The sequence below is a fragment of the Sporothrix brasiliensis genome (assembly GCF_000820605.1).
Source record: "Sporothrix brasiliensis 5110 chromosome Unknown Cont17, whole genome shotgun sequence".
NCBI lineage: Eukaryota > Fungi > Ascomycota > Sordariomycetes > Ophiostomatales > Ophiostomataceae > Sporothrix > Sporothrix brasiliensis.
Window position 1 is genome coordinate 158,921 of NW_024467136.1, and position 9,851 is coordinate 168,771.

General features: G+C 49.4%; 2 protein-coding genes across 2 annotated transcripts; one reads left to right on the forward strand and one right to left on the reverse strand.

Annotated features, from left to right (window-relative positions):
* Nucleotides 1-5,093: 5,093 nt before the first annotated feature.
* SPBR_03324 (uncharacterized protein) lies at nucleotides 5,094-5,538 on the forward strand (the record flags this gene model as incomplete). Its single annotated transcript, XM_040761626.1, has 2 exons — nucleotides 5,094-5,138; nucleotides 5,230-5,538. The coding sequence occupies 2 exons, from the start codon at nucleotides 5,094-5,096 to the stop codon at nucleotides 5,536-5,538; spliced, it is 354 nt and encodes a 117-aa protein (XP_040620044.1).
* A 696-nt stretch (nucleotides 5,539-6,234) lies between these two features.
* On the reverse strand, nucleotides 6,235-6,849 carry SPBR_03262 (translocation protein SEC72; the record flags this gene model as incomplete). The annotated part of the gene is made up of 1 exon (XM_040761565.1): nucleotides 6,235-6,849. One exon carries the CDS (start codon nucleotides 6,847-6,849, stop codon nucleotides 6,235-6,237), a length of 615 nt encoding a protein of 204 aa, XP_040620045.1.
* Between the last annotated feature and the right edge of the window lie 3,002 nt (nucleotides 6,850-9,851).

Genomic DNA, 9,851 nt, shown 5'->3' on the forward strand with positions numbered 1-9,851 from the left:
CCGGCGAGTCTGTGCAAACAACGCAAACAACGTCTCGGTATGAGATGTTGATTTTTCTCGTTTGTTGGTGGCCGGTGTTTGTCCGTTTGGTGTCTTGTCGTCCGATTCGTCGCCACATCGCCCCCTTTTCGTTTATTTACCTTTTTTGTACTAAAGCGATTGACTTCGCTCTTCATTTCTTCCCCACAAACCAAAATCGTCGTCCGTAACTAAAAACAGCGGCTAAGCAGCCCACAGGCACAAATAAAACAGAGCCAAGACTGTGCCGCCGTTTACTTCAGCTACTTGATATTTTTTCTGGCCCTTTGATAACACGTTACAAGTCTTCCAGTGCAAGTAATAAAATGTCTGAGTATTGAGGGCCGGCGGGAGACAAAGCCATTTTGTCTTTCCTAAGACAGCGCGCACTACAAGACTCCATGGGTAGACGAGATTCGCGACCCAGATCGTGGGAATTTCGGACACTGCATGCTGCATACGAGCAGTGTACGTATGTATGCACGCATGTGTAAATCGAGAGCACATAAAACGAGTGTAACGCACGTTGGCGAATTTTTGGAAATGTCGGGAATAATCCACGCGCTGGGAAATGGATGGGGGAGAGGGGACACCCAAGGAAGAGTTCCCCAAACCATGCATGCGACCGTAGCACCATTTTTCCTTTCGCACGAAGCAGCGGGGGTGTAATATGGCCAACATGTGTCGGTATATAAATGTCGGCCGCAGACAATGGGCGTATCTAGAAAACACAAACGGTTATATTTTGATATTGCGAAGTCGGATACGGCTGTTTGTTGGAACTAGTAAAGACAAAATCTTTACTGTTCGCGTTGCATTCGTATCCGTTTGCACACATGTGCGAACGTTCCGTCGACAATTGATTCGCCATTGTGTGGTGGGGCCCGCGATACGTGGCCAGCACTATGCAAGTACCGATCGTGTGGGAACTCACAACATCTTGCAAACGCAACTCACGGCTTTTCGTACCTAGATCTATCTGATCTTGTGGAAGTACACGGCATTTGTGTTGGCAGTCACACCAAGAGGCACCCCCACCTGGGAGCTGGGCGGTCTCAAACAGATGAAGCTTCCCAGCGTTTGATGGTTGGCCGTGGCTGAAGAAAGAGGAAACACAAGTACCCTAAACCACCAACGACGGAGCAGCCAATCGCTGTTTGCTCCATAAGGTTTGATGAACTATTCAACCAGATGCACATCACTTGGCCATTTTCTTTGGAAAGTAACTGCTGCTGTGTTTAGTGTCATGGCCTTGTCAACAAGGCCTTCGTTTGTGCTCGACTAGACAGTTTCTGCAGAGGAATAAACAGAGTCGATGAAAGGAATGGAAAGTCCCCATTCGTCACGCAGCCTTTGCCATTTTTTTTTCTTCTTCTTTACCTCCGCTGGGACGACAGGGAAAGTCTCGGTGTCGCAATACCGCCTGCAGCTTGCGTCTCGATGTCTTGGATGTGGCGGCCCCTACCCATGGCCGCGACGTCGAGTGCCCCAGCGTCTAAGACAACTCACACATCGGAAGGATATGTTCAATACAATCTGCCCGGCACCAAGGCGTCGGGTCATCCAAAGGCCAATGTTATACACATTTAATCGGCTGCATGCTTGGTGGGCTGGACGAACGGTAGGCACAAGGGGCGCCAGTCTATCCTTGCTCTCGGTACTTGTCTGTTATGTGGCCTCGCTTTGTTTCGTCGACCGACACAGACGACCTATTGCCGGGTATCTGCAAGGAGGCGTAAGTTGGCCGGCCCGGACAGAAGCTCGATATGAGTAAACGAGTCTTTGTTGTTAGATGGGCAACGTTGCGCAGTCTTATTTCAAAGTATATAAGAAAGCGAGAAGGTCGACTGCTTTTTTAAGTAGAAAATGCCACTGACGTTTCCTGGACGGTTTTTCCGTGTTATTTTGTCTTGTAGAAAACTCAAGAATTCGAGCGATTCAACAAATAGAGACACCCATCATACGTACCGGCGTTAAGCACAAGCAGTCGAAGGTGGACATCACGACTGTCCCAAGTACCAACCCACCTTAACACAACAGGTACTGTTGTCACGATGTGCTACGGCCACCCACACCACCATCCGTGTGGCCATCAGTCAGTTAAGTGGCATTACTGCCCGAGGGCCAAGATTGATGTCACAACGGGGCACGCAACTGTCTGCAACAAAACGACATATGCCGTCTCGCAGCCGGCCAAGACTCGATGCCCGCTAAAAAACTGCCACTTTAAAGAAGTCGGCGGAATCTGGGACTGCTGCACGTGTAAGCAGGGCCCGAACACTCAAGGATGGTGCACATACCCAAATCCGTCGTGGAAGAAGAACTTCCAAAAGGACGAGTACGAGTGGGTCGAGACGTGTGACCATGGGTGTTGCAAAAATTGCACACGCAGCGGTATGTTCACCATCTAATTCATCCGGTATCTTTGCTTGTTCCTGGCTATTGTCTTGAAATAGTGGCAAAATGCCTTGATTCTGATCGTAGTTGCCACAGAAAGCGCCGGACCTATGCCGGAAGATGATACGAAGAAAAAGAAGAAATCGAGAAAGTCTAGCAACGATGTAGTATGTGCTGGATCGTCTTCGTGTGGCATAACGGACGGATCCGGCATGTATGGCGACTATGGCCACGGTGACGGACATGGGTATCATGGCGATGGACATGCCAGGGACGTGGCGGACGCTTCGAATCCGGGGAGTCGTCGCCATGGCCCGGAGGGCAAAAAATCTTCATCACATAGCAAAGGAAAGGGCAAGGATAAGAGCAGATAGTGGTCCGTGTGTGTACCGGACTCAATCGGGTTATTATCAGCAAGACTGGTCTAGTCCGGCAATGCATCCCGTACACGCAGAAATATCGGTACAATGGCATATTTCTCTCGAGATTTCGTGGCAGATGCTCGCTGACACAAGTACAACGGCCTAGAGGTATCATATGGCTGTTGGTAGATTGTGGCTGGCAACTCAAAATCCCTCGAAATGTAGAGCGCATTTCGTATGGGAGTTGAAAGCATAGAGAAAATAGAACGCGTTGTCTGGCGCTTGAGAATCGGATGGTGTTGAATTTGCGTCCTGATTCATGTAGAAACGACGTCATAAAATGTGCGAGATGCGCTCAAGATTCGGGTTTTTTTTCCCGCAGCAAGAGGAATAAGATCTTGTGTGAGTTGAGTAAACGACCAGCTGCATGGATAGTCACTGACAGTACTACCAGGAGAAATGCGGATATCGAGGATATGTTCCTGCCTACCGCCTCAGGTAACCCATCGTTTACTCCCGGTGTACGTCGTGCGGCGTGAATCCATCGCGTGCTCTCATCCTTTGACGTACTTCGATCTCCTCTCTTCGATCTCCATTTTCCATATTCTTATGCGTGCCACGTAATGTGGACTTCTCTTAGGAACTTTTCGACGACGGGCCACTCTCCCTGCCACGTGTTTAACATGTGGGAAGAGGGTCGGCTATTTCTTCCGCTTTGCAAGGGTAGAAGAGAGGGCCGTGATTGATCGACCGGCCAACCGCGGACAGGCCCATACATGGGCCTTTTACCATTTGGCCTGGCAAGTGAGGAGGTGGGCTGTCAAACACATACCGACAAGTCCAGGGTCTCCAGGTATTTAGGTATTCGAAGAGCTTTCAGGAGTTCGCAAACGCTTGCTTTCCTGTCGTTTTGTGGTTCGATGCAAAATTTGGTTGCGAAGGGGAGTTTGCATGGCTGCAAGGATGGACCAGCTCATGGCGGAGTTGGTGAGTTCGGCGCTCATGCCACATGGAAGCAGGATCTAGGAATCAAATTCGACGATTTCTGACCTATTCATGGACTGTGAAAGGAAACTCACGGTCCACAAAACACTGCGATTCAAGTTGAAAATAGTGGAACGACGTAAACTGTCGCAGGCATGGCCTAGCCAGGCACCCAGGTTTGCGGCGTGTTTGTGCCTTCCATATTTCATCAGCAAAATCACTACCGCTAACGCGTCGCGCTAGCGAACCTAGTTGTCTTGATCGACAAAAGAGTGGGCAAGAACGGTGGGCTGAAGGAAAACACATGGGGCGCAATGATAACCACCACATGGCATGCGGCCAGGGCGCTTTTTAAGGTAGAAGATGTCGTGTCGGTTGAGAGAAACTGTCTGGCAGTGCACTTCGGCATGCGTGTATAATATGACGCACTCTTAGCGTCTCGTTACGGCGTTGTAATACCTTCCTTCTTTTTGCAGTGAGCGACAAAGGAAATACGAAGAACCGCCTTCGGAAGGTGCGATGGTCCATCTCGCACGGCAGATCGCAGAACCTGCCATTACCCGGACAGCCAAAGAAGGCTAAGCACGTAGATAGATACCACCGAATGAATGGATTCGCTTACAAGTTCCTTCAACTTCGACTCCCAAATTATGTCTTCCAGTTCTATCGGTGCCTTCACAAAGGGGCGGGGAATCACCCACTTACCTACCGTATTCGAATCAGGCCCGCCTGTCTGGCCTGCAACCCCTTGGTTGTTTGAGATTGGACCCCAGCCACTAAGAGCAAAAGACGCTTAGCTCACGCTCTAGTGCCGTAAGCCCTGCGTAGCAGGAAAAGGCGACCAACGAGGTTACAGACACAGGCAGGAAAGAGCCTGCCGAAAACGTGCGACGGCGCTGACCGCCCGCACTTTTCCTCGTGGAGGTGAACTTTCCGAACGGTCTCTTTATCCCGTCCTCGCTGACTTCTATTGGAAGGCATCTTCATTTTCCCCTCGCCCACGTTTCTCCGCAATCCTCCTTTGTCGCCAATATTATCAGGTTCTCGTCTTCAATCGAGATCGTACACTACCATCGCCACAATCACACATCTGCGCATATCTCCGCTTCACCGCCTTGTACACCTTTTACCGACCACACACCTTTGTTGTCACCCCCAGGCGTAACGACCGACTGGAAAGGCAACTCTCGCAGGAGACCGCCCTTGAAGAAACCTACGAAACCTTACGAAACTTGTTTGCACACTCCCAGAAAGCCAATATTTGTCCTTCTGTGCCTTCTAGGTGCAGCCGCTCTCATTCTTGACCTCCTTTTCTCGACCAAATCAATCGCCATGCCTACCTCCTTAGAGTCAGCGCGGCCGATCATGGCCCCCTCGGTATGTCTATACAATGGGAGCCTGCAGATGCGTGTTTACATGATGCATCTTGAATTTGTTTGCTGACACGTTGCCAATGCTCTCGCTCCAGGCCCACACCTCTGTTCGTTTCAGCACCTACAGCATGGCCCCGTCGTATGCCCCAACCGTTCGCACCACCGACTCCGCAACAGCCGAGATCCAAACCATTGAGAAGGGCCTCGACCGTATGGAGAACAAGGCTCTCCAGCAACAACGGGTTGTTCTCAACGAAGAGAAGACAGCCGTCTTCCAGAAGCTTGCGTTGGGGGCCAAACTCGACCGCGCTCTCGACCGTCGTATGACTGGACAAGATGCGGAGATGCGTCTGCCCCGGACCAAGAAGACGGAGGAGACATTTAATGAGAAGGAGAAAAACTAAGGAAGCAGCCAAACGTATTGCGAGGCCTCTATTCCCCACTGCCTTCACTGCGGAGCTCGCCCTCGGTCGTTGCCGAGATAATACCCTAAGTGGCGTTCGCTGATGTCCGCTCGATACTGGACACGCCACCCGCCATGCTGTCAATTTTTTTAGCTTTTGTCGGCATGCGGCTCTTTTCCTTTTTATCGTTCATATGAATCGGCGAGAGGAATTCCATCGCTCTGCCGATGTTGGTTTTCCTATTTCAGGCGTCCAGTTGGCGTCCAGTCCAACTTGTTTACCATTCTGCGTCTTTTTTTTGTCTGGGGTTCCTGCATTTATCTTCTTGCTTTGTCATGTCCGGCGACTGCCGCTGTTTGTAGCTACATTAACCATTTTTGTTTCCTTTCATGAAGCTCCTTTGTGTCATATCTGCAATTTGGCTGCTTATCTGGTCCGGCTTGTAGTTTGCGTTGTATTGTCTACGAGAGCTACTACAAATATTTATGTTTGATATTTCAGTAGAATGCGGAAATTTTAAGCATGTCTGTCAAGCACTGTGCCATTAAGTATATGAGTGAAAGCCTGGAACACTGAGTAAGAGTATCTCATTATCGTAACAGTACGAAAAGTAGAGACTAAGTAAGACGCTGGTAATAATAAGACAATACTGCCCCCTTCACTGTTATGAGTCATCTGCCTGCTCCGCCAATTTCGTTACAAGGATGCAGAAGCATTGTCCAGGAGGCCCTCGATTTCGGCACGTAGAGCAAGGAGGTCGTGCTCTTCGCCCTCCATCTCGAGGCCGCGGCGCACCCATTCCTGTGCCTCCTCTAGGCGGCCCATTTCCAGCAAACACTTTCCGCGCCGCCACCATGCCTTGGCGTTGCCTGTCTTTTTGGCCTCGACGCTTGCCTCCGCATCTACTGCGCCTTCCGCCCATCCATGTGTTGCCATGTGTGCTTGTGCCCGGTTGGCGTACAGAGTGGCAACCTCCTCATGCACCAGCTGTGGTGGCTCCCACACGGGTCGTGTCAGTGCCATTTGCAGACCGAGGGTGTAGAACTTTATGGCCTCAGCATAGCGGCCCTTGCGGAAGTCGGCATTTCCAGAATCACGGAGCTTGTTGACGTTGGCAGTGCGTTTCGGGTTGACTGGGATTGGCGGCGGGGGCACAGGAGCACCGCCGTCGATGCCCAGCAGAGCGCGGTGTAGTTGGTTCAGCGCTGTCAGCTCGTTGTCTAGCGCTCGCGTTGGCTCGATGCTGCTTAGCGCCTTCGTCTGGGAGTCTATGCGGAGGGGATAAAAGGTGAAAGTATCGAGTTCGGACATGATGGCGATCGGTTCCGGGTACGATGGATGAATAAGAGATGCCTTGTTTAAAGGAAGCGAAAACGCGGGTAATGGCTGAGGTATTCGGCGAACGAGCGAGAACAGGGGAAAATTGCTGGTGGGTAGAGTTGGGTAGTAGTTCCTCTTTAGGTCCAGGAAATTGTCGTATATATCGTCATTTGTTGTAAAAACACATTTCGTCCCGTGTGGTTTTTAGCAAAGTGATTGTCGCGCGGTTCTGATGTCTGTGGCGACGTTGCTGTCGATAGAATGAAAGAAGCCAGTTGTGAAAAACGCTGGTCCACTTTTTCTTATCATATTTCTTATCTACACCCGATACATGCATACCGGTTGGGAATGCTTAAACCCGGGTGGACAACTCTTAAGTCTTAAGGCCCGAAATATTTATCATCGGCTATGGATATTTATCCACTTAACGTCTGTGACCTGTATTAATTTGCCCTCTTTTCCCAATTCTTGTGAAACGTGAAAATAGGCAATAATATAATCCAAATCACAACCAAGTGCAAGGCTGTAGGTTTCCTTCTCACGGCGATGCAGTGAAAAGGCAAAAATGAGCAAAGCTGAGAATTGTCTAACCGGCGTCATAGGCCGTAAATGGCTGGGGACTCCGGTCACATCATGAGATTATGTGTTTACGAATAGATTTTGGTATTTCAATATTGCTCAAACTAATTAGCGAAGAGTAACCTCTTAGGTTATATATCTCCGCATGAACAACTTATATTTGAAGTAGTACATGAACGAAACCGACGATAATTATGAGTTTTGTGATTTATGTAATGTAAATATGTAGAGGTCATCTTTGAAGGATGTGTCACGGCGTGAATGTTACGGTTCAGACTAAGATAGTTATCAAGATCGCTCGGGCGTTGAAAATGCTACCAAGTAAGCTCTACTAATATATAGCATTAAAAACGACAAAGGCAGTCCAAACGTCGCTGTACACATTACAGGATATTATGACCGATTTCGCTATATGCCACATCGCTCAGATAGTCTCTTCGGGTTCTTCTGGTGGTCCACGTTTGTAAATGTCGCGAATTTGCCAGCCTTTCATGTACATCTGGCACACAAAATATAGAGGGTGCTCAAAGCATTCACGGTAATGCTTCGTGTCCATCAGAGCCGCTGTGATAGGGAAAGTAGTTAGCAAGATTAGTCGTCCAGGTACTAAAACGCGAATGATTCGTAGAGAAAAACCGTACCTAATTCAACCAAGTTTCTCCAATGTGATGTCACCAGATCAAACTGACTTTGAGAAAGATGGACCTTCTTTTTACCCTTCCCCTTTGCTGATTCGATTTCGAGACGTGGAGTAAGAGGAGGTTCGACAATTTTGCAGAAGATCTCCCACCCATCATCCATAGGATCCATCGTGCGGTAATAGTGCCAATAGCATAGGATGATGTTGGCCCCAAATTGTAACTCGCCAACAAATTCAGGGAGTGAGTATTTTTGCTATTTGAAGGTTGGAAGTCAGTGTGTGTAAATTATATATGGTATGCTCATATTGTCAAAGCAGAAAGGTTGGTTACCTTCAGCCAGTTTTCTTGAGCATGGCGATGACGGTCTTGGCATGACAAGGACACCTCCGACAGAAGAATGAATGTGCAAACGTAAAGCATGAACCAATTATCCGGGTTGCCCGTGCGAAAAAACTTTTCAAACTCGGGAATAAGATCCTGTGTCAGTGGTCGCAAAAAGCGGGAGACCATGATGGAGTCGCATTGTGCGGTGATCATCCGGGGAACAGATATTCTGTCTGCGAGCGGATAGTCGGGATCGTCGACTGGCAAGCACCCAAGCTTTGTAGGCCCACTGATATAAGAAGATCCCGTCGTGAATCCTATGACACGTTTGGTTAGCCACGGCTAAATACGGATGGACGATTTGCAAGAGGTTATAGAGAAAAACGTACGGACACAGAACCACAACTTAATGAACTTGCGCATGAATATTTTCTCGACGTCGCCTTCCTGTGCCTATTGTCAGTATAAAATGACTATACAAGGCTTTGTATGGGCCCTGAAGTAGCGCCCATTGCAGAAATGAAACCGATCCCAAGCACCTACCGGAAGGCTGTGATAGTGATCAATCGCTGCTCTTAGATGGTCTCGGATGACGGGATGCGAAAACTTAGCAACGTGTCCCATTGCATGGACTGCATTGCGGTCAAAATATTCTCTGAAAATATCGACGGTAGCATTCGCGTCGGCGAGTGCGTAGGGAGGGAGTTGAATAAATCGTTTCTCGATTCGCGTATTGCCGTCATCGAGTTTGATTCGTTTAATCCACTTTCGCGTAAGGACATCGCCGTCGACCGGTTTAAAGCCGCGGACGCGAAACTTGACAGGTATGTCGCACAAATCATACCTGTGCATATGGCTGCTGTAAAAGAGCTTCATCTCTATCTCGTGCGTCTTGATTTCCGTCCAGTCACCGACATCCTGGACGGTAGTTCCATCCCACCGCCGGGTGAGGCCGAGCCCCCCAGAACGGTACGTCGTCATAGCAATCATACGCCAACGGACGCATCGAATTTCATGAAGAACCTTCTTGGAATTGTTTGACACCTGCTGGCAGGTAAGACATGTGTGGAACGGTCCAAGAGGCGAGGGAACGCACTGGATAGGTTAGCATTGTAAGGAGACCGTGCACTGTGTCAACTGTTGTTCTTTCCGTTTACTTACGCGAACACGCTGGCTTTTGCATCGAAGGCATGCGCCGATAGCACGGGTTTGGCTAGTTTCATTGCGTTGGTCCACGGAAAAGGTACTTCGGGAGCGCCTCTCCTGCTTCCGGCGACTATTCGTGGTCTGCTCGGGGGTTGCGTTGGGAGCTATTTGAATCTCATTTCCAGTTCCGAGGGCAGTGGTTGGCGCACTTTCGGTCGAGTAACTGTCTTTCGGTGCGACATTTTGGACGTTGTCTTGGGTGCTATTTGGGACACCACCCGACCCAGACGTAACATGTGAAAC